This window comes from Ranitomeya imitator, chromosome 5 (assembly GCF_032444005.1).
Source record: "Ranitomeya imitator isolate aRanImi1 chromosome 5, aRanImi1.pri, whole genome shotgun sequence".
Lineage (NCBI taxonomy): Eukaryota > Metazoa > Chordata > Amphibia > Anura > Dendrobatidae > Ranitomeya > Ranitomeya imitator.
In genome coordinates, this window is record NC_091286.1 from 356,109,674 (window position 1) to 356,134,855 (window position 25,182).

General features: G+C 43.9%; 1 protein-coding gene across 1 annotated transcript in view; it reads left to right on the forward strand.

Annotated features, from left to right (window-relative positions):
- IMPG1 (interphotoreceptor matrix proteoglycan 1) overlaps positions 1 to 25,182 on the forward strand; it is a 325,385-nt gene that overhangs the window by 285,350 nt on the left and 14,853 nt on the right. Inside the window, exons 9-10 of the mRNA XM_069726677.1 lie at positions 11,808 to 11,828; positions 13,061 to 13,293. Coding sequence (XP_069582778.1) covers positions 11,808 to 11,828; positions 13,061 to 13,293 — 254 coding nt within the window. The remainder of the gene's footprint in view (positions 1 to 11,807; positions 11,829 to 13,060; positions 13,294 to 25,182) is intronic.

The following is a 25,182-nucleotide window of genomic DNA, read 5'->3' on the forward strand; positions in this document are numbered from 1 at the left end:
TAACTGAATTAATCCATACTGACAAGCTGGACAAAACATAGAATGCACAGAACGAATAAGTCCACAACAGGTGGACAGAAAAGAGCAAAGCAAGGACTTATCTTTGCTGAACTGGTCAGGATATCAGGGAAATCCAAGAGAGATGTGAATCCAACCAGGAACCATTGACAAGTGGCACTGGCTGAAGGGAAGAGCCAGGCATAAATAGCCGAGCAGAAAGACCATCAGTGGAAGCAGCTGCAGACTGCTAAATCCAAGGAGCAGCCATACCACTTAAAACCACCGGAGGGAGCCCAAGAGCAGAACTCACAAAAGTGCCACTTACAACCACCGGAGGGAGCCCAAGAGCGGAATTCACAATAGTACCCCCCCTTGAAGAGGGGCCACCGAACCCTCACCAGAGCCCCCAGGCCGATCAGGACGAGCTAAGTGAAAAGCACGAACCAAATCGGCGGCATGGACATCAGAGGCAACAACCCAAGAATTATCCTCCTGGCCATAACCCTTCCACTTGACAAGATACTGAAGCCTCCGCCTCGAAAAACGAGAATCCAAAATTTTCTCAACCTCATATTCCAACTCTCCCTCAACCAACACCGGGGCAGGAGGATCAACCGAGGGAACAACGGGCACCACATATCTCCGCAACAAAGATCTATGGAAAACATTATGAATGGCAAAAGAGGCTGGAAGAGCCAAACGAAAAGACACCGGATTGATAATTTCAGAAATCTTATAAGGACCAATAAACCGAGGCTTAATATTAGGGGAAGAAACCTTCATAGGAACATGACGAGAAGACAACCAAACCAAATCCCCCACACGAAGCCGGGGACCAACACACCGACGGCGGTTAGCAAAACGTTGAGCCTTTTCCTGAGACAACGTCAAATTGTCCACCACATGAGTCCAAATCTGCTGCAGCCTGTCCACCACAGAATCCACACCAGGACAATCAGAAGGCTCAACCTGCCCCGAAGAAAAACAAGGGTGAAAACCAAAATTACAAAAGAAAGGTAAAACCAAAGTAGCCAAACTATCCCTATTATTAAGGACAAACTCGGCCAACGGCAAGAAAGCCACCCAATCATCCTGATCAGCAGACACAAAGCATCTCAAATAGGTTTCCAAGGTCTGATTAGTTCGCTCAGTTTGGCCATTAGTCTGAGGATGAAACGCCGAAGAAAAAGACAAATCAATGCCCATCCTAGCACAAAAGGTCCGCCAAAACCTAGAGACAAACTGAGAACCTCTGTCAGACAAAATATTCTCCGGAATGCCATGCAAACGAACCACATGCTGAATAAACAATGGAACCAAATCTGAGGAGGAAGGCAACTTAGGCAAAGGTACCAGATGGACCATTTTAGAGAACCGGTCACAAACAACCCAGATAACAGACATCTTCTGGGAAACAGGAAGATCCGAAATAAAATCCATGGAAATATGCATCCAGGGCCTCTCAGGGACCGGCAAAGGCAAAAGCAACCCACTAGCGCGGGAACAGAAAGGCTTGGCCCGGGCGCAAGTCCCACAGGACTGCACAAAAGCACGCACATCGCGCGACAAGGAAGGCCACCAAAAGGACCTAGCAACCAAATCTCTGGTACCAAAAATCCCAGGATGACCAACCAACACTGAACAATGAACCTCGGAAATTACCTTACTTGTCCATCTATCAGGAACAAACAGCTTCCCCACTGGACAGCGGTCAGGCTTATCAGCCTGAAATTCCCGAAGCACCCGCCGCAAATCAGGGGAGATGGCAGAAAGAATCACCCCTTCCTTAAGAATGCCAACCGGCTCAATGACTCCAGGAGAATCAGGCAAAAAACTCCTAGAGAGGGCATCAGACTTAACATTCTTAGATCCCGGAAGATACGAGACCACAAAATCAAAACGGGAGAAAAACAGGGACCATCGAGTATGTCTAGGATTCTGCCGCTTGGCCGACTCGAGGTAAATCAGATTCTCATGATCAGTCAAGACCACAACGCGGTGCTTAGCTCCCTCAAGCCAATGTCGCCACTCCTCAAACGCCCACTTCATAGCCAACAACTCCCGATTGCCGACATCATTATTGCGTTCCGCAGGAGAAAACTTTCTGGAAAAAAAAGCACACAGTTTCATCCAAGAACCATCAGAATCCCTCTGAGACAAAACGGCCCCTGCCCCAATCTCAGAAGCGTCAACCTCAACCTGAAAAGGAAGAGAAACATCCGGCTGACGCAACACAGGGGCAGAAGTAAATCGGCGTTTATGTTCCCGAAAGGCCTCAACAGCCGCAGAGTACCAATTCGTCACATCAGCGCCTTTCTTCGTCAAATCAGTAAGGGGCTTAACCACACTGGAAAAGTTGGCAATGAAACGGCGATAGAAATTAGCAAAGCCCAAACATTTTTGAAGGCTCTTCACAGATGTGGGTTGAATCCAGTCATGAACAGCTTGGACCTTAACAGGATCCATTTCCATAGACGAGGGAGAAAAAATAAAACCCAAAAAAGAGACCTTCTGAACTCCGAATAGGCACTTAGACCCCTTCACAAATAAAGCATTATCACGAAGGATCTGGAATACCATCCTGACCTGCTTCACATGAGACTCCCAATCATCGGAAAAAAAAAAAAATATCATCCAAATATACAACCATGAATTTATCAAGATAATTGCGGAAAATATCATGCATGAAAGATTGGAACACAGATGGAGCATTAGAGAGCCCGAATGGCATCACGAGGTATTCAAAATGGCCTTCGGGCGTATTAAATGCAGTTTTCCATTCGTCACCCTGTTTAATACGAACAAGATTATATGCCCCTTGGAGGTCAATCTTAGTGAACCAACTAGCCCCCTTAATCTGAGCAAACAAATCAGAAAGCAAAGGCAAGGGGTATTGGAATTTGACCGTGATCTTATTAAGAAGACGATAATCTATACAGGGTCTCAAGGAGCCATCCTTCTTAGCAACAAAAAAGAAACCCGCTCCCAATGGTGACGAAGACGGCCGAATATGCCCCTTCTCCAAAGATTCCTTAACATAACTCCGCATGGCGGTATGCTCTGGCACAGACAGATTGAAAAGTCGGCCCTTAGGGAACTTACAACCAGGAATCAAGTTAATAGCACAATCACAGTCCCTATGTGGAGGAAGGGAACTGGACTTGGGCTCATCAAATACATCCTGGAAATCCGACAAAAACTCAGGGACCTCAGAAGAGGGGGAAGAGGAAATTGACATCAAAGGAACGTCACTATGTACCCTTTGACAACCCCAACCAGTCCCTGACATAGTTTTCCAATCCAGTACCGGATTATGTTCCTGTAACCATGGAAAACCCAGTACAACAACATCATGCAGGTTATGCAACACCAGAAAACGGCAATCTTCCTGATGTGCTGGAGCCATGTACATGGTCATCTGTGTCCAGTACTGAGGTTTATCCTTGGCCAATGGTGTAGCATCAATGCCCCTCAAAGGAATAGGGCTCTGCAAAGGCTGCAAGGAAAAACCACAGCGCCTGGCGAATTCTAAGTCCATTAAGTTCAGGGCAGCACCTGAATCCACAAATGCCATGACAGAAAAGGACGACAATGAGCAAATCAGGGTCACAGATAAAAGAAATTTAGGCTGTAGAGTACTGATGGTAACAGACCTAGCGACCCTCCTAGTACGCTTAGGGCAATCAGGAATAACATGAGCAGAATCATCACAGTAAAAACACAGCCTATTCTGATGTCTGAATTCCTGCCGTTCTGTTCTAGACAAAATCCTATCACATTGCATAGGTTCAGTACTCTGCTCAGAGGACACTGCCATATGGTGCACAGCTTTGCGCTCGCGCAGACGCCGATCAATCTGAATGGCTAGAGACATAGATTCGCTCAAACCAGCAGGCGTAGGGAAGCCCACCATGACATCTTTAAGGGCTTCAGAAAGACCTTTTCTGAAAATAGCAGCCAGAGCATCCTCATTCCATTTAGTGAGCACAGACCATTTCCTAAATTTCTGGCAGTATAATTCTGCCGCTTCCTGACCTTGACACAGGGCCAACAGGGTTTTTTCTGCATGATCCACAGAATTAGGTTCGTCATACAATAATCCGAGCGCTTGAAAAAATGCGTCTAGATTCAGCAATGCTGGATCCCCTGATTCAAGGGAGAATGCCCAGTCCTGAGGGTCACCACGCAGCAAGGATATGATGATTTTAACTTGCTGAATGGGATCACCAGAAGGACGGGGTTTCAAAGCAAAAAACAATTTGCAGTTATTTTTAAAGTTCAAAAACTTGGATCTGTCTCCAAAAAACAAATCAGGAGTAGGAATTTTAGGCTCCAAAGCCGGAGTCTGGACAACATAATCTTGGATACTCTGTACTCTTGCAGCAAGTTGATCCACACGAGAAAACAAACCCTGAACATCCATGCCAGAGCATAAATCCTGAACCACCCAGAGATCAAGAGGTAAAAAAAAGACAAAACAGAGCACAGAAAAAAAAATGGCTCAGAAGGAGGTGGTACCTGTACTGACCGCAGTCCCTAAGCTCAACACAACACTAGAAGTAGCCGTGGGATGCTCCTGTCACTCCCTAGGCACCTCGTCACAGCCTGAGAACTAACTACCCCTAAAGATAGAAACAGGAAAACTATCTTGCCTCAGAGAAATTCCCCAAAGGATAGATAGCCCTCCACAAGTAATGACTGTGAGTGGAGAGGGAAAAGACATACACAGAATGAAACCAGGATGTAGCACAGGAGGCCAGTCTAGCTAAATAGATAGGACAGGATGGAATACTGTGCGGTCAGTATTAAAAACTACAAAAATCCACACAGAGTTTACAAAAATCTCCACACCTGACTAAATTAATCCATACTGACAAGCTGGACAAAACATAGAATGCACAGAACGAATAAGTCCACAACATGTGGACAGAAAAGAGCAAAGCAAGGACTTATCTTTGCTGAACTGGTCAGGATTAGTGTTGAGCGATACCGTCCGATACTTGAAAGTATCGGTATCAGATAATATCGGCCGATACCCGAAAAATATCGGATATCGCCGATACCGATATCCGATACCAATACAAGTCAATGGGACATAAAGTATCGGAAGGTATTCTCATGGTTCCCAGGGTCTGAAGGAGAGGAAACTCTCCTTCAGGCCCTGGGATCCATAGCGATGTGTAAAATAAAGAATTAAAATAAAAAATATTGATATGCTCACCTCTCCGGCGGCCCCTGGACTTCACGCTGGTAACCGGCCGGCTTCTTTGTTTAAAATGAGCGCCTTCAGGACCTGCGAATGATGTCACGGCTTCTGATTGGTCGCGTGCCGCCCATGTGACCGGCACGCGACCACTCAGAAGCCACGACGTCATTCGCAGGTCCTTAATTCCTAGAATTAGGAGTTTTGTGAATGAGAATGACGTCGCGGCTTCTGATTGGTCGCGTGCCGGTCACATGGGCGGCACGCGACCAATCAGAAGCCGCGACGTCATTCGCAGGTCCTGAAGGCGCTCATTTTAAACAAGGAAGCCGGCTGGTTACCAGCGTGATGTCCAGGGGCCGCCGGAGAGGTGAGCATATCAATATTTTTTATTTTAATTCTTTATTTTACACATCCCTATTGATCCGATACCGATACCCGATACCACAAAAGTATCGGATCTCGATATCGGAATTCCGATACCGCAAGTATCGGCCGATACCCGATACTTGTGGTATCGAAATGCTCAACACTAGTCAGGATATCAGGGAAATCCAAGAGAGATGTGAATCCAACCAGGAACCATTGACAAGTGGCACTGGCTGAAGGGAAGAGCCAGGCATAAATAGCCGACCAGAAAGACCATCAGTGGAAGCAGCTGCAGACTGCTAAATCCAAGGAGCAGCCATACCACTTAAAACCACCAGAGGGAGCCCAAGAGCAGAACTCACAAAAGTGCCACTTACAACCACCGGAGGGAGCCCAAGAGCGGAATTCACAACAGTCCACATTCACACTACTACAGATTTTAAACTTGCTCCAATTAGGCCTCTGCCTCCACTCTGTTTCTAGCAATGACCCTGGGCTCCAACACTGCCAGTTGCTGCTCTGAAGTGCCGTCTGCACAGTCAACACATGCTCCAATGTTATTGGGATTCAGTAATGTCAGCTGATCCCCTGCTGTGTGTCCAGCAATTTCTCCTGCTCCATCCACACTCACACTACTACAGATATTAAACTTGCTCCAATTAGGCCGCTGCCTCCACTCTGTTGCTAGGATTGACCCTGGGCTCCAACACTGCCAGTTGCTGCTCAGAAGTGCCGTCTGCACAGTCAACACTTCCTCCAGTGTTATTGGGGTTCAGTAATGTCAGCTGATTCCCTGCTGTGTGTGTCCGGCAATTTCTCCTGCTCCGTCCACATTCACACTACTACAGATTTTAAACTTGCTCCAATTAGGCCTCTGCCTCCACTCTGTTTCTAGCAATGACCCTGGGCTCCAACACTGCCAGTTGCTGCTTTGAAGTGCCGTCTGCACAGTCAACACATGCTCCAATGTTATTGGGATTCAGTAATGTCAGCTGATCCCCTGCTGTGTGTCCGGCAATTTCTCCTGCTCCATCCACACTCACACTACTACAGATATTAAACTTGCTCCAATTAGGCCTCTGCCTCCTCTCTGTTGCTAGGATTGACCCTGGGCTCCAACACTGCCAGTTGCTGCTCAGAAATGCCATCTGCACAGTCAACACTTCCTCCAGTGTTATTGGGGTTCAGTAATGTCAGCTGATCCCCTGCTGTGTGTCCGGCAATTTCTCCTGCTCCATCCACACTCACACTACTACAGACATTAAACTTGCTCCAATTAGGCCTCTGCCTCCACTCTGTTGCTAGGATTGACCCTGGGCTCCAACACTGCCAGTTGCTGCTCAGAAGTGCCGTCTGCACAGTCAACACTTCCTCCAGTGTTATTGGGGTTCAGTAATGTCAGCTGATCCCCTGCTGTGTGTCAGGCAATTTCTCCTGCTCCGTCCACACTCACACTGCTACAGATATTAAACTTGCTCCAATTACGCCTCTGCCTCCACTCTGTTTCTAGCATTGACCCTGGGCTCCAACACTGCCAGTTGCTGCTCAGAAGTGCCATCTGCACAGTCAACACATGCTCCAGTGTTATGAGGGTTCAGTAACGTCAGCTGATTCCCTGCTGTGTGTGTCCGGCAATTTCTCCTGCTCCATCCACATTCACACTACTACAGATTTTAAACTTGCTCCAATTAGGCCTCTGCCTCCACTCTGTTTCTAGCAATGACCCTGGGCTCCAACACTGCCAGTAGCTGCTTTGAAGTGCCGTCTGCACAGTCAACACATGCTCCAATGTTATTGGGGTTCAGTAATGTCAGCTGATCCCCTGCTGTGTGTACAGCAATTTCTCCTACCCCGTCCACACTCACACTACTACAGATATTAAACTTGCTCCAATTACACCTCTGCCTCCACTATGTTTCTAGCATTGACCCTGGGCTCCAACACTACCAGTTGCTGCTCTGAAGTGCCGTCTGCACAGTCAACACATGCTCCAGTGTTATTGGGGTACAGTAACGTCAGCTGATTCCCTGCTGTGTGTCTGGCAATTTCTCCTGCTCCGTCCACATTCACACTACTACAGATTTTAAACTTGATCCAATTAGGCCTCTGCTTCCACTCTGTTTCTAGCATTGACTCTGGGCTCCAACACTGCCAGTTGCTGCTCAGAAGTGCCGTCTGCACAGTCTACACATGCTCCAGTGTTATTGGGGTTCAGTAACATCAGCTGATTTCCTGCTGTGTGTCTGGAAATTTCTCCTGCTCCGTCCACATTCACACTACTACAGATTTTAAACTTGCTCCAATTAGGCCTCTGCCTCCACTCTGTTTACAGTATTTACCCTGGGCTCCAACACCACCAGTTGCTGCTTAGAAATGCTGTCTGCACATTCGACACTTGCTCCTGTGTTATTGGGGTTCAGTAACGTCAGCTGATCCCCTGCTGTGGGTCCGGCAATTTCTCCTGCCCTGTCCACATTCACACTACAACAGATTTTAAACTTGCTCCAATTAGGCCTCTGCCTCCACTTTGTTTCCAGTATTTACCCTGGGTTCCAGCACCATCAGCTGTTTCCTGGCAGTGTCTTTGGCACAGGTACACCCTCCTGCCCTGCCTGGTTCCAGCACGCCAGCTGTTTCCAGGTAGTGTTAACGTCACTTTGCCTCCAATACGTTGTCCTGTCCGGTTGTGGTTGGGTTAGCCGACTCTATGGTGCCTGCAATTTAGGTGCTTCTTATGTGGGCTGCGGGATCTGGCATTGAAGGCTGGCTCCATAGTGCCAATAGGACAAGCACCCCCTGTAGGACTGAGGGTTTCGGTAACTCCGGCCGGCTCGCGGCCTTGCAACTTTTTTTTTCATGTGTACCTTCTGCTGCCTATCTGAGTTTCAGTACCATTAGCTGGTTCTTTGGAAGTCAATCTTGAATATGTCCCCCTGGGTTCCAGTAACGTCAGCTGTTTCCAGGCAGAGACTTTGGCTTAGGTGCCTCCTTCTCAGTATCTGTGTTCCACCAACGTCAGCTGGTCCTTGGTAGTGCTTTCTGGCACCGGTACCTTCTGCTTGGTAACCGGGTTCCAGTACCATCAGCTGCTCCTCGGTAGTTCCATTGGCTCTTGTACCTTATGCTACCCTTCCGGGTTCCAGTACTGTCAGCTGGTTCTCGGCAGTGTCTTTGGCATGGGTACTCCCTCCTGCCCAACCTGGTTCCAGCACTCCAGCTGTTTCCGGGTAGTGTCAACATCACTTTGCCTCCAATACGTTGTCCTGTCGGGTTGCGGTCGAGTTAGCCGACTCTATGGTGCCTGCAGTTTAGGTGCTTCCTATGTGGGCTGCGGGATCTGGCAATGAAGGCTGGTTCCGTAGTGCCAATAGGATAAGCACCCCCTGTAGGGCTGAGGGTTTCGGTAACTCCGGCCGGCTCACGGTCTTGCAACTTTTTTTTCATGTGTACCTTCTGCTGCCTATCTGAGTTCCAGTACCATTAGCTGGTTCTTTGGAAGTCAATCTTGAATATGTCCCCCTGGGTTCCAGTAACGTCAGCTGTTTCCAGGCAGAGCCTTTGGCTTAGGTGCCTCCTTCTCGGTATCCGAATTCCACCAACGTCTGCTGGTCCTTGGTAGTGCTTTCTGGCATGGGTACCTCCTGCTTAGTAACCGGGTTCTCCCTGAGGAAGCCGCAACTTTTGTGGCGATACGCGTGGGTTTCTTTTCCCACATCTCCTTCACTCCTCTCTTTTCCATTGGTATACACATGGCCTTAGCCTGATCTCAACATTTGAATCCCACATGGTGTATGTATTTGATTCTTTTTCTGACCTGCAGGAGCTTATCATACTTTGTGGTCCCTTCATTTAGCATGGCTGCATTGGGTAAAGGCCGTTTAGGCATTGATCTTTATTTGCCTGTGGGGTCCATTGTTTTCTATTTATACCTGTAGTGCTATATGGTACTGTGATACTAGCAGGTCTACACTTATTTGCTCATATTGTTGTGTTGTTTTGATCTGTGAACCATGTATATATAATTAATTGTTTCTGTATACTAAGCACATTGTATATGGTTATACCACAGGCCATTATATTGTATTGTATGACCATGCTGGAGTAGTTGGGGGTGTGGGTTGTCACTCTTTTCCTACATTATTATATTAGGATATGACTTGTGTACAAGATTTGTGCTGTTGTTGCACTTTTAATGTTTTTATTTGTTTTTCTGTGTGATGTATCTTTTTGTGTGTTGCATTTTTTTGTAAAAAGCTTACTAACTGTTCAGTGTTGGACACTCCCCTCTGCTATGTATCCTCGCTTTTGGCAATAAGAATTGCCAGCGTCAGTTTTATACTTCCCGGTGTGAAGTTGCAGGTGTTTTAGAAGGTGTTTGGAGTGTTGTTCTAAAGACTGCTGCTTGGTTATTTGTCTGTGTGCATATCCCCATCCTCTCCTATTTGGTTGTTTCTTCCTTTTACTTCCCTATGTTCCACTCTGTTGTTTGTGAGTGCATATTTTTATGATTGGTATTTTCATTTATCTCTGTATGCCTTCCCTCGTTTGTCTGGTTTATGTATACTTATATAGCTACTCCTCACTTCCCTGTGTGGGGGAGGAGACAGATAAGGGCAGATTCAGGAGCTTGGTAAGGTATGTGGCCCCGGCATCTTCACCATTAGAAGTAATCTGGGTAGCAGGGATAGCTAAGGCACACCTAGATTTAGGGATAGGGAAAGCGCCCGAAGCCCCGGGATATGAAACTACAGTCACATGATATTTTCATGGGGAATTTTAACTAACCATTCAATGGGACCTAAAGTATTTTGGTTGTTCTAAAAGCTGTAAGTTCTTATGAACAATTCAAGAAAATTATTTATTTCAGTTTGTTAATGGGCCGCCGTATCAGGGGCTCTAAGACCTCAGTCTAGATTGGCTCTCTTACTGATGGAGAAGGAGCCGAGGTTTGTTAGGGAAGCAGAATCTGATGCCCGCAGTCATACCACTAGTCCAATCAGAAAGGAACACGTAAGAGAACAGCATCATGACAAGTCTTTTTGACAAATGACAAAAATTAAACACAGTGAAATGTAATCAAAATAAATAATAGAGGGCTTCTCATCATATTATTGACTTGATCTTAAGCCAGGAAATGTAAAACTTGTACTCTCTCAAAGGAGCAGTTACTGGTGCTGTTGCTGGGTTGCTGAGTCCTGTCAAGCTCTCCTCTTGTAATGACCATGTCCTTGTATCTTCTCCATGCTTGTGAGACTATGCCAGGACTGTGCCAGGAGGCAAAAATGAATCCGCCACTGTGTTGAATCTGTACTACCTGTGCAACCTGATAAGGCTGCAGGTATCACTTCATGCTACCAGGAGTAACAAAGAAACTAGCAAAAAGCAAATCTAGAGAAGAATCAGTTTGAAAGGATAATGAGAATATAATGGTTTGTTGCCGCCACCTACAAAATGTTCGCATTAGCTTGCTGTTTCCTCACCAGTGCACCTGCTGTCTTTTTAATTTGCCCCAAAAGTAGATGAAATTGATTCACATTGGCTTTGACATATTGACATCCTTGAAGTTTATTTGACTTGGGATTTTACTGTGATGCCTAGGTGTTCCTTTAATTTTTCTGACCATTGTAAAAACAGAATATGAATTATGAATATCAGGTTCACATATTTGGTGCCATCGGGATATCAGATGTTAAAGGTAATGTTTTTATCCAAATTTGTGAACTTATTTTGAACCAGATACAGGAACATATATTTTCATACTTTAGATTATTCTATTATCTGTATATTATTATTCTAGGGGCAATCATCTTGCCTTAGTTGCACCTCTAGTTTAACTGACTGTAGATCAGAGATATTCATTACATAATGTAGATCACTATGAAACCACTCAAAATAACTCTTAAAAAGCTGATATGTTTTGTTGCACTTGGCGTAGGGTAATTTATTAATAGCCTCTATTGCTGCTTTAAATGGTAGTGGCCAGATGCTGCAAGGGCCCAGTGAAATGTAGAGAAAGTCTTGGTGTATGGTAATATGGACATGGGGGCATGAAAGTTAAAATCGGAACCATGTGATGTGCTCCGACCATAAAGAATAAGATCGTTAAGGTCCCAGATTTTGGTCTATAATACTTTTTTGTCTCTCAAATAAAAAGTTACATTTACTTCCAGGTATTAATTGAAAGAGTGAATTTTACAAATTTGTTTTCACTTCTTTTTCATGCTGAAACCTCAAGGCAGAAGAAGGAGAAAGATAGGTAATATAGTTTTACACAAACTTGAAAAATGAACTTTATCTGTACACTGCATGAGCATATTGTGTTTTGGAAAGGAATTTCATAGTTGAAGGAATTTGTATACTAGTGTTTTTGCGTCACTTTACTTTATTAGCAGAAACAAGTGAGTCCTCTTCCCCATTGATTCTCCAAAATGATTTACTGAAAGTTGAAAACTTCTTAAGATAATGACAACACAAGATGTTGTCACTTCTGTTTTTGGAATTGAGACATTTTAGTTGTTATCTTTGACTTAGATTTTCAACTACACAGTGCCAAATTTGTTATGTTTGTAAATGGACTTGCTTTTTCTGAGAAGATAATTCAAAAATTTCCAATATGATCACACTTTCCATTGTCCCCTTGTAAAAATAGCTACAGCAACATTTTAAAAAATGTCCAATATGTATTTATAAATAGAAATACACTAAGAAGATTCTCTTTTAATTCAGACAGTGAGCACATTGATATTGGTTATGCCAGGCTTAAGGGGTTTATCAAGATTTTTTTGGTTTGCTTTTCTTTTTACAAAGGGCCGAAAAACTGTGCCCTATGCCAATATCTGCCGGCATAGAGAGGTCTGTGATCAGACGGCTTCCACTAATGTCAGGTCAACAGAGCAGCGCCTTCTTTTTTAGTTGGCCCTGTTGACAGGGTGTGACTGCCGACATCATGCTGATTGGCAACTGTCTCCCCGCTGCCCAACTGCGAGGAGCCGGCTACCAATCAGCATGACGTGAACAGTCATACTCCGTCAACAGAACAGCCAAAGAAGAAGAACTACTCTGTTGACATTGAACTGCTGAATATCCGATGAACGGCTGTCCTGTTCTGGCAGCGGGTAGAACAGGCAGATACTTCGCAACAACCGGCCTGTTCGTTTTTAACCCATAGTAAAAATAAAAAGTCTTCAATAAACCTGTTAAACTTTGCAAGAACTTGTTGCTATAGATTGCTGAGTGAAATTAATGTTTTTCTTTATTCCTGCAATTCAATTAACTTATTAACTATTTTTATTTATTTTTTGTAAGAATTTGTATTAAACTGATGTAACTGTTTTGCAACGGTTGATATTTAGTTTATGTAATATCTGCATTTTAGTCCATTCTTTTTATTACCGGTTACAGTAGAACATTTTGGGGAAGAGAGATAAGAGCGATTGAATGTAAGGCTCAGTCAATATACTCAATGTACTTGCTTTTTTCATGCTGCAGATCTGATAGCATTGTAGTGCGCTATGCTGTGGTCTTTGAAAAAGGCAGCTCTGGATCTAAAAATAAAATTGATGAGACACCTACTATCGGATCTAGCAAAGTTGAAAAAGGTAACAATGAAGAGGCAAAAGAAATGTCATACACTGTGCTAGAGCTACAGCAGATGGTTGCCATGGCACTGCAGGATGATCGATCTCTGGCCGTGGACCTACAAACGCTCATGTTTTCAGATGGTGAGTAAACAAACAGTCTGCGATTTTTCCTGTCTGTGGAATACGTAATGGGACCTTTAAGAAAAAATAAACAAAACCAACTTCCCAAAATATTCCTTGTAGATATATGTTACGTTCTTGACATGTGTTTATTCCATTATTTATAACCTGTTTTGTTATATTTCCCTTTTTGCATCTGGACAAAAATAATAAGATTACTTATTCTTCCACAAAAAGTATACAGTGGGTGAAATAAGTGTTGAACGCATCACCAATTATCTAAGTAAATAAATTCCTGCAATTGACATGAAATTCTCACCAGATGTTGGAAACAATCCATCCAATCCACACAGGCAAAGAAATCAAACTATAAATGGCCATTAATTAAGTTATGTGTAATATTGGGAAATGACACAGGGAAAAACATGAAGAAAAAGAGATGCAAAAAGCCATGGATAGTCACAATGCCAGCTGAAATCTATCAGTAAGTAGAAAGCAATTCTAATCCTAACACTTACTGAAAAATAGCATCAGCTAGTTCAACTGATGGCCTACAAAAAGTGTCTCATTACCAAGGTACCACACAGGAAACATCTCATGATGGGTAAAAACCAGTGAGCTGTCTCCAGATCTTCCCAAACTTATTGTTGCAAAAGATACTGATGGTGTTGATTACAGAAGAATTTCTAATCTACTTAAGATTCCAGTGAGCACTGTTGGGGCCATAATATGAGAGTAGAAATAACATCATTAGGTCATATACAGTTGTTCTCAAAAGTTTACATATTCCGGCTTAATTTTTGCTTTCTTGGCCTTTTTTCAGAGAATATGAATTATAATACCAAAACTTTTCCTCCACTCATGGTTAGTGGTCAAGCAGGATCTGACTTCCAATATGGCACCTTTTCCCATCTAAGCTTTGCACTGTGCCTCAAAAGTAGTTTTTAAGCAAATATAAAGTATTACCGTGCTCAGTAGAAGGTGCACACCACAGTTTACAGTCCTTTTTCAATGTTACTGTCACGATAGAACTGGCGAATAAACTGGGACCAGGGGCACCTTTGCTGGCCCTAGCACTAGGGGCGCCCTAACTCACCCTGTCCCCTGGGATATCTCAGATGGCCAGGATGCTGGGGCCTCCGCCCTTGCCCTGTCTTCTAACTGCAGCCCTGCATCTATCCCCTTCCCCACCCAGGGAAGAGAGGCACTACCGTGTACCGCAGTACACCAACCCGACAGACAGGGGAACAAAAGACAAGGGTAAAAGAAAATTCCACTCACACAAATGTACTCTCACAAATAACAGAGGAATTCACCAGGGTGTGAAGGACAGGGTAAGAAAATAAAGCAAGTAAGGATGAGGAATTTCCAAGAGTACAAATCAAGCAACAGTCACACAATAAACTCCTCCAGCTCTCCAAACACCAGCTCCTCACTACTCCAGGTCTATCTAGCAAGTGCTATCTCAGACAAGGATCTAGCCTGAAAGCCTAGCTTTTATAGGAGAGAGGAGTGGCTAACCCAGCACAGCTGAATGCAGGGATTACCACATGGCCGATTAACCCCTGTCCTGCTGAAAGAAAACAAACACACTTAATATACTGGAGAAGTGCTTCTTCTCAGTGGTGAAGCAGGAGCCATCAGACGCTGCGGTCTTCTGGCACTGCTCTGTCGCGGTAACTCCATGACAGTTACCCTTCCAAAAATTAAAAAAAATTGGATCTAAAGTAAAATTGTTGTGAAAAAAATGTTATTTTTTCAATACACATTCTAAAAATTCATGTAAAGCACCAGAAGGGTTTTTAGGCTATGTTCACACTTTGCAGATTCCACTGCAGATTTTTCCGCAGCAGAATTACAAAATCCGCAGTGAAAACCCGTCGCGGTTTTTACTGCGGATTTATCGCGGTTTTAACTGCGGTTTCTTCTGCGGATTTTCATCTGCAGTTTTCTATTGGAGCAGGTGAAAATCCGCAGAAAAGAAGTGACATGCTGCGGAATGTAATCCGCAGCGTTTCCGCGCGGTTTTTTCCGCAGCATGTGCACTGCGTTTTTTGTTTCCCATAGGTTTACATTGTTCTGTAAACTCATGGGAAACTGCTGCGGATCCGCAGCGGTCAAATCCGCTGCGGATCCGCAGCAAAATCCGCAAAGTGTGAATATAGCCTTAAACTTCTTGAATGTGGTTATGAGCACCTTGAAGGATGCAATTTTTAAAATGATGTCACTTTTCAATATTTTCTGTGATATAGACCCTTCAAAGTCAATGCAAATGTAATGCAGTCCCTAAAACAATGGTTTTGTAAAGTTTGTTGAAAAAACAAGAAATTACTGGTCAAATGTTAACCCTTATAACTTCCTACAAAAAAAAATTCTATTTCAAAAATTGTTCAGATGTAAAGTCGACATGTGGGAAATGTTATTTATTAACTATTTTGTGTGATATAACTCTCTGATTTAAATGCATAAAAATTAAAAGTTTGAAAATTGCAAAAATTTTCACCAAATTTCCATTTTTTTCACAAATAAACGCAAGTCATAGTATCGTGAAGTACGATATGTCATGAAAAAACAATCTCAGAATCGGTGGGATCCTTTGAAGCATTCCAGAGTTTTTACCTCATAAAGTGATCAGAATTGTTACATTTTTCCATGAAGGTGCAAATAGCCTTTGGGGTAAAGGGGTTAAAAGCAAAATCCACAAATTAAACAGATGATCCAGCAGTCCGTGCTTTTGAATAATGACTTTATTGCAACTGTTATTCAACTATTATACAAGCATTTGTAATCACTGAAAGCAAGCTACTATTTGTTTGAAAACTTATTTTTATAAATGAAAATTATACCAATGTCATTAGTGCTTCAAACTTTTGGCCCCAAATCATCCATTTGCAGCAATTCCATCTTTGTAGACCGGTGTCATGTAACTGCTTCCTTGCACCAGCAATACTGAGAATCATAACAACGTGTGCATCGAAATTATTTGTCAGTAGTTATAAAGAGTGAGACTTTACTCTCAAACCAGGACAACCCAGTTTTAAATGACTAATATGAATTTTTTGCATTGGCCCATTTTCATCATAAGTCAATTTTGAATGCCGACATGGTCGTACGTATACCATTTTCATACTGTACATGTGGTCACATGCCAACTAGGCAGTTTCTCTCAATTCACTTCTATTGAGAGATTAGACTAATAGTCATATGACTGCTCGAATGCACTGGCAGTATTGGTGATTTATAGTAATGTGCCACCACTGGTTGTCATTATTCAGAAGTTTTCAGTTACATCAAGAAGAAAATCCCTTTAATGTCCAGATTGTGCAGTTCTAAAATTCAATTAAGAAAGCTATTAATAATTCTTGACAAGGTGTTGAGTATTAACCCCTTCCCGACCCATGACGCCACGTAGGCGTCATGAAAGTCGGTGCCAATCCGACCCATGACGCCTATGTGGCGTCATGGAAAGATCGCGTCCCTGCAGGCCGGGTGAAAGGGTTAACTCCCATTTCACCCGATCTGCAGGGACAGGGGGAGTGGTAGTTTAGCCCAGGGGGGGTGGCTTCACCCCCTCGTGGCTACGATCGCTCTGATTGGCTGTTGAAAGTGAAACTGCCAATCAGAGCGATTTGTAATATTTCACCCATTATAACGGGTGAAATATTACAATCCAGCCTTGGCCGATGCTGCAATATCATCGGCCATGGCTGGAAATACTAGTGTGCCCCCACCCCACCCATCGCCCCCCCAGCCCCCCGATCTGGCCGGTACACTGCTCCGGCTCCCCTCCGTCCAGTGCTCCGCTCCCCCCAGTGCTCTTGTCCGCTCCCCCCGTGCTCCAATCACCCCCCCGTGCTCCAATCACCCCCCCTGCACTCCGATCCACCCCCCCGTGCTCCGTTCCACCCCCCCGTGCTCTGTTCCAGCCCCCCCCGTGCTCTGTTCTAGCCCCCCGTGCTCCGTTCCACGCCTGCCGCACTCCGATTCCCCCCCGTGCTCCGATCCCCCCCCCGTGGTCCCCCCCACCCCATCATACTTACCGATCCTGCCGGGGTCCCGTCCGTCTTCTCCCTGGGCGCCGCCATCTTCCAAAATGGCGGGCGCATGCGCAGTGCGCCCGCCGAATCTGCCGGGCGGCGGATTCGTTCCAAAGTGCATTTTGATCACTGAGATAGATTATATCTCAGTGATCAAAATAAAAAAAATAATAAATGACCCCCCCCCCCTTTGTCACCCCCATAGGTAGGGACAATAAAAAAATAAAGAAATTTTTTTTTTCCACTAATGTTAGAATAGGGTTAGGGTTAGGGGTAGGGTTAGGGTTAAGGGTAGGGTTAGGGGTAGGGTTAGGGGTAGGGTTAGGGTTAGGGTTAGGGGTAGGGGTAGGGTTAGGGGTAGGGGTAGGGCTAGGGGTAGGGTTAGGGCTAGGGTTAGGGGTAGGGCTAGGGTTAGGGCTAGGGTTAGGGTTAGGGCTAGGGTTAGGGTTTCGGTATGTGCACACGTATTCTGGTGCTCTGCGGATTTTTCCGCTGCGGATTTGATAAATCCGCAGTGCTAAACCGCTGCGGATTTATGGCGGATTTACCGCGTTTTTACTGCACATTTCACTGCGGTTTTACAATTGCGATTTTCTATTGGAGCAGCTGTAAAACCGCTGCGGAATCCGCACAAAGAAGTGACATGCTGCGGAATGTAAACCGCTGCGTTTCCGTGCAGTTTTTCCGCAGCATGTGTGCAGCGATTTTTGTTTCCTGTAGGTTTACATTGAACTGTAAGCTCATGGGAAACTGCTGCTTTTCCGCAGCATGTGCACATACCTTTAGAATTAGGCCATGTGCACACGGTGCGGACTTGGCTGCGGATTGGCCGCTGCGGATTCGCAGCAGTGTTCCATCAGGTGTACAGTACCATGTAAACATATGAAAAACCAAATCCGCTGTGCCCATGGTGCATAAAATACCGCGCGGAAACGCTGCGTTGTATTTTCCGCAGCATGTCAATTCTTTGTGCGGATTCCGCAGCGTTTTACACCTGTTCCTCAATAGGAATCCGCAGGTGAAATCCGCACAAAAAACACTGGAAATCCGTGGAAAACCCGCAGGTAAAACGCAGTGCCTTTTACCCGTGGATTTTTCAAAAATGGTGCGGAAATATCTCACACGAATCCGCAACGTGGGCACATAGCCTTAGGGTTAGGGTTGGAATTAGGGTTGTGATTAGGGTTGTGATTAGGGTTATGGCTACAGTTGGGATTAGGGTTAGTGGTGTGGGGGGCTTTAGTGTTGGAGGTAGAATTGAGGGGTTTCCACTGTTTAGGCACATCAGGGGTCTCCAAACGCAACATGGCGCCACCATTGATTCCAGCCAATCTCGTATTCAAAAAGTCAAATGGTGCTCCCTCACTTCCGAGCCCTGACGTGTGCCCAAACAGTGGTTTACCCCCACATATGGGGTACCAGCATACTCAGGATAAACTGCGCAACAATTACTGGGGTCCAATTTCTCCTGTTACCCTTGTGAATCTAAAAAAATGCTTGCTAAAACAAAATTTTTGAGGAAAGAAAAATGATTTTTTATTTTCACAGCTCTGCGTTGTAAACGTCTGTGAAGCACTTGGGGGTTCAAAGTGCTCACCACATATCTAGATAAGTTCCTTGGGGGGTCTAGTTTCTAAAATGGGGTCACTTGTGGGGGGTTTCTACTGTTTAGGCACACCAGGGGCTCTGCAAACGCAATGTGACGCCCGCAGACCATTCCATCAAAGTCTGCATTTCAAAAGTCACTACTTCCCTTCTGAGCCCCGACGTGTGCCCAAACAGTGGTTTACCCCCACACATGGGGTATCAGCGTACTCAGGAAAAACTGGATAACAACTTTTGGGGTCCAATTTCTCCTGTAACCCTTGGGAAAATAAAAAATTCTGGGCTAAATTATTATTTTTGAGGAAAGAAAACGTATTTATTATTTTCACGGCTCTGCATTATAAACTTCTATGAAGCACTTGGGGGTTCAAAGTGCTCACCACACATCTAGATAAGTTCCTTTCGGGGTCTAGTTTCCAAAATGGGGTCACTTGTGTGGGGTTTCTACTGTTAAGCCACATCAGGGGCTCTGCAAACGCAACGTGACGCCCACAGAGCATTTCATCAAAGTCTGCATTTCAAAACGTCACTACTTCAATTCCGAGCCCCGGCATGTGCCCAAACAGTAGTTTACCCCCACATATGGGGTATCACCGTACTCAGGAGAAACTGGACAACAAATATTGGGGTCAAATTTCTCCTATTACCCTTGGGAAAATTAAAAAATTCTGGGCTAAATAATTATTTTTGAGGAAAGAAAACGTATTTATTATTTTCACAGCTCTGCATTATAAACTTCTATGAAGCACTTGGGGGTTCAAAGTGCTCACCACACATCTAGATAAGTTCCTTTGGGGGTCTAGTTTCCAAAATGGGGTCACTTGTGGGGGGTTTCTACTGTTAAGCCACATCAGGGGCTCTGCAAACGCAACGTGACGCCCACAGAGCATTCCATCAAAGTCTGCATTTCAAAACGTCACTACTTCACTTCCGAGCACCGGCATGTGCCCAAACACTGATTTACCCCCACATATGGGGTATCAGCGTACTCAGGAGAAACTGGACAACAACTTTTGGGGTCAAATTTCTCCTGTTACCCTTGGGAAAATAAAAAATTGCAGGCTAAAAGATCATTTTTGAGAAAATAATTTTTTATTTTCATGGCTCTGCGTTATAAACTTCTGTGAAGCACTTGGGGGTTCAAAGTCCTCACCACACATCTATATTAGTTCCTTTGGGGGTCTAGTTTCCAAAATGGGGTCATTTCTGGGGGATATCCAATGTTTAGGCACACAGGGGCTCTCCAAACGTGACATGGTGTCCGCTAATGATTGGAGCTAATTTTCCATTTAAAAAGCCAAATGGCGTGCCATCCCTTCCGAGCCCTGCCGTGCGCCCAAACAGTGGTTTACCCCCACATATGGGGTATCAGCCTACTCAGGACAAACTGGACAACAATATTTGGGGTCCAATTTCTCCTATTATCCTTGGCAAAATAGGAAATTCCAGGCTAAAAAATCATTTTTGAGGAAAGAAAAATTATTTTTTATTTTCATGGCTCTGCGTTATAAACTTCTGTGAAGCACCTGGGGGTTTAAAGTGCTCAATATGCATTTAGATAAGTTCCTTGGGGGGTCTAGTTTCCAAAATGGGGTCACTTGTGGGGGAGCTACAATGTTTAGGCACACTAGGGCTCTCCAAACGCGACATGGTGTCCGCTAACGATGGAAATAATTTTTCATTCAAAAAGTCAAATGGCGCTCCTTCCCTTCCGAGCCTTACCATGTGCCCAAACAGTGGTTTACCCTCACATGTGAGGTATTGGTGTACTCAGGAGTAATTGCCCAACACAGTTTAGGATCCATTTTATCATGTTGCCCATGTGAAAATGAAAAAATTGAGGCTAAAAGAATTTTTTTGGTAAAAAAAAGTACTTTTTCATTTTTACGGATCAATTTGTGAAGCACCTGGGGGTTCAAAGTGCTCACTATGCATCTAGATAAGTTCCTTGGGGCGTCTTGTTTCCAAAATGGGGTCACTTGTGGGGGAGCTCCAATTTTTAGGCACACGGGGGCTCTCCAAACGTGACATGGTGTCCGCTAAAGAGTGGAGCCAATTTTTGATTCAAAAAGTCAAATGGCGCTCCTTCCCTTCCAAGCACTGCCGTGTGCCCAAACAGTGGTTTAACCCCACATATGAGGTATCACCGTACTCAGGACAAATTGGACAACAACTTTCGTGGTTCAGTTTCTCCTTTTACCATTGGGAAAATAAAAAAATTGTTGCTAAAAGATAATTTTTGTGACTAAAAAGTTAAATGTTCATTTTTTCCTTCCATGTTGCTTCTGCTGCTGTGAAGCACCTGAAGGGTTAATAAACTTCTTGAATGTGGTTTTGAGTACCTTGAGGGGTGCAGTTTTTAGAATGGTGTCACTTTTGGGTATTTTCAGCCATATAGACCCCTCAAACTGACTTCAAATGTGAGGTGGTCCCTAAAAAAAATGGTTTTGTAAATTTCGTTGTAAAAATGAGAAATCGCTGGCCAAATTTTAACCCTTATAACTTCCTAACAAAAAAAAATTTTGTTTCCAAAATTGTGCTGATGTAAAGTAAGCATGTGGGAAATGTTATTTATTAACTATTTTGTGTCACATATCTCTCTGGTTTAACAGAATAAAAATTCAAAATGTGAAAATTGCGAAATTTTCAAAATTTTCGCCAAATTTCCGTTTTTATCACAAATAAACGCAGAATTTATTGACCTAAATTTACCACTAACATGAAGCCCAATATGTCACGAAAAAACAGTCTCAGAACCGCTAGGATCCGTTGAAGCGTTCCTGAGTTATTACCTCATAAAGGGACACTGGTCAGAATTGCAAAAAACGGCAAGGTCTTTAAGGTCAAAATAGGCTGGGTCATGAAGGGGTTAAAGAGTACCTGTCACCAGGAAAATGCAGTCCAATCTGCAGGCAGTATGTTATAGAGCAGGGGGAGTTGATAAGATTGATATATAGTTTTGAGAGTAAAGATTCGGTATAACTTGTGTTTTATTCATTTAATCCTCTACTCTTTCTCGGCTTTTGGGTGCAGTGGGCGGTCCTATCAGTGACTGACTGAAAAGCCGAGAAAGAGCAGAAGTATAAAAGATGAGAATGGAAGTTATGCTGAATCTTTTATCACAAAACTAGGTATCAGTCTGCTCAGTTCCCGCCTTTCTCTATAATATGATGTCTGCAGAATGGACTGCATTTTCCTGGTGATGTTTTTCTTTAAGGTATTCAAGTCCCACTCTCACAGTTTGGCTTGCTAATGAAAAAGAAAATAATCAATACCTCTATTACAGAATGATTCACTCGCTACTTTATAGAGAAAAATTGCTGTACCTTTTAAAAGAGAAGGTCGACCGTACTGAAATTTGCAATGTACATTCTTTCGTTTTTGAGAAGTGAGAGTGCAATGAACTTCCGCTTCAGTGGCCAGAAACATCCTTGCACAGAGTGGTCCCGCCAATTTGTCGCCCAGTCGGTCGTCTCTTCTATGAGACTTGCTGCACTCCTTTCTGCACATCGGTAATTACGTGTGGCGCTTGCATTTCGCTCCTGCCAAATTCCTTCTTCATTTGTTAACAATGTACAGATACAGTTTTGAAAAGCGTGTTTTCATTGTGAAAATTATTGGAAAACTGATTCCTTAAAAAGGTGCCAAAGTGATTTACTAAGGAAGTTTGGAGGTCTAAATCCACCTTCCAAACCGTGTATTGAAGCCTTCTTTGATGACAAAATAATCTCCAAGGGACTGTGGCCACCAATATCGCCTGATTTAACAACGCCAGATTTTTTCCTGTGGGGCCATTTGAAAGGTCGGGTTTGCAGTAACAAGCCACATTGTAGACACTCCGAGAGAACATACAGTGATAAATTCAGCCTATAACACCAGGTGTCCTGTGGAGTACATTCAACAATATGGAATGGCACGTCCAGGTGTGCTTGGATGTGAACGTTGGACTTTTTCAAAACCTGCTTTAAAATATCAGTTTCTCATGAACCAAGGTATGTACAGTCCAAATTTCAGTTTGATACATGGTCTCTTTTACAAATTACTGCAATTTTTCCGAGTAAAGCAGCGAGTGAATCACTCTGCATAGTTGCCAATATAGTTTATTATTTGCCATATGCCAGCTATATACCAGCTATATAAAATCATGTTTCATTTCACCTGAATGAAACCAAGCCTAGGCCTGCAGATATTGTTAGAATGTTCTGTAAGACATTGTTCTATGGAAAATATATTCTCACAGAAACCAGGTGCCCAGAGGCTTCTTACACCAGACTTATTCTTGAAAACTAATAACTCCTTAGCCGTGAGACAGAATTTTCATTTAAAGAGAATCTGTCAGTAGGATCAAGCTTTCTAAGCAATCTATATGAATATGTAGGTCATAGGAAGCTGAATAAAATAATACCTTGATATCTGGTATCCGATGTTTGTATCCAAACAAATCCACATTTTCTTAAATGTAAGTGAGCTGTTAAAGACTATGGGCTGGACACAGACCTCCCTGAGAATCTGCCTCCAGAGATTATATTTAATGAAAGGGGAGTTACCAGTGTAATGTACAGTGTAATGGCTGCTCTCTGCTCTCCTGATCTCACTGCAGAGGTGTTTATGATTATAAGTAAATAGAGATGAGCGAATCCAAACTTAAAAGTTCAGGGTTCGTACCGGACAGTGAGTGTCCAGTGCTAAACACCGAACACAGACTTCTACTGGAAGTTTGTTGCAGTGTTCAGAGTTGTGGGGGAAGTCTGGTGAGAGAAAGAAAATTTTCCAGATGAAAAGTTTGGAGTTCCAGCGCTTTCAAAGGGGATCGATTTCTGACTCAAGTTTGGGTACAGTTCTGGTAACCAAACCAAACTTTGGTTGGATACCAGAACCCTAACTTCCATGGGTCCGCTCATCCCTATAAGTGACACATCTTCAAGTTCCTCTCAGGGCTTCAGATTCCATCTTAAAGGCAGTGAGTGTTGCAATTTTGTTGCAATACAACAGAGCTGTGAGAGCTGTAGCTTTTGACATGGTTGTTATGAGACAAGGTTCAGTTCTATTCTGTATAAGTTATGTCTCATTCTGGTAACTCCTCCTCTCATTTAAAATAAGCTCTGGAGCAGTGTTCCCCAACTCTGGTCTTCAACAACCACCAACAGGTCATGTTTTCAGGATTTCCTTAGTATTGCACAGGTGATAATTGCATCACTTGGACAGGCAAGCATTCAATCACCTGTGCAATACTAAGCAAATCCTGAAAACATGATCTGTTGGTGGCTGTTGAGGACCGGAGTTGGGCAACACTGCTGCGGAGGCAGATTCTGAAGCAGATTAGTGTACATCCCATAGCCTGGAACATCACATTTACATATAAGAAAACATGGCTATCTTTGGAATAAGCATCAAATTGCAGATATCAATGTATCATTTATTCAGATTCTTATGACCTGCATGCCCATATAGATGGATTAGAATGGTTGATCTTACTGGCAGATTCCCTTTCAATACTACTCTCTTTTGAAACAGGGCTCCTCTCTCGCCTTTTATGTCCTATCTTTATTTCTTTCAATTGTAATTTTATTCTAAATACATTAATTCAAATCACCTGTTAAAATCAGATCTTTTGCTTGGAATACAGATTTACATTTAACTTAAGATAGTAGATCTTAAAAGATCCTCTCTAAATTATAGGTGGTGCTCTGCCATCTACCAATCATATGCTAATATTGCCTCTGCTATTGACATTTGTGTATTATTTTTCATACACTATAAAGCTGGAGTCACACATAACAATATCGTTAACGATATCGTTGCAACTTCACGCTTTTGGTGACGTAGCAACGATCCCGCTAACGATCTCGTTATGTGTGACAGCGACCAACGATCAGGCCCCTGCTGGGAGATCGTTGGTCATTGGAGAATGATCAGGACCATTTTTTAGTCGCTGATCACCCGCTGTCATCGCTGGATCGGCGTGTGTGACGCCGATCCAGCGATGTGTTCACTTGTAACCAGGGTAAATATCGGGTTACTAAGCGCAGGGCCGCGCTTAGTAACCCGATATTTACCCTGGTTACCATTGTAAAAGTTTTAAAAAAAACAGTACATACTCACATTCTGATGTCTGTCACGTCCCCCGGCGTCCACATGGTTAAAACTGCTTTCGGCAGGAGCGCTGCTAATGCACGCGCTCCAGCCGAGAGCTTCCCTGCACTGACTGTGTCAGCGCCGGCCGTAAAGCAGAGCACAGCGGTGACGTCACTGCTGTTACTGCCGGCGC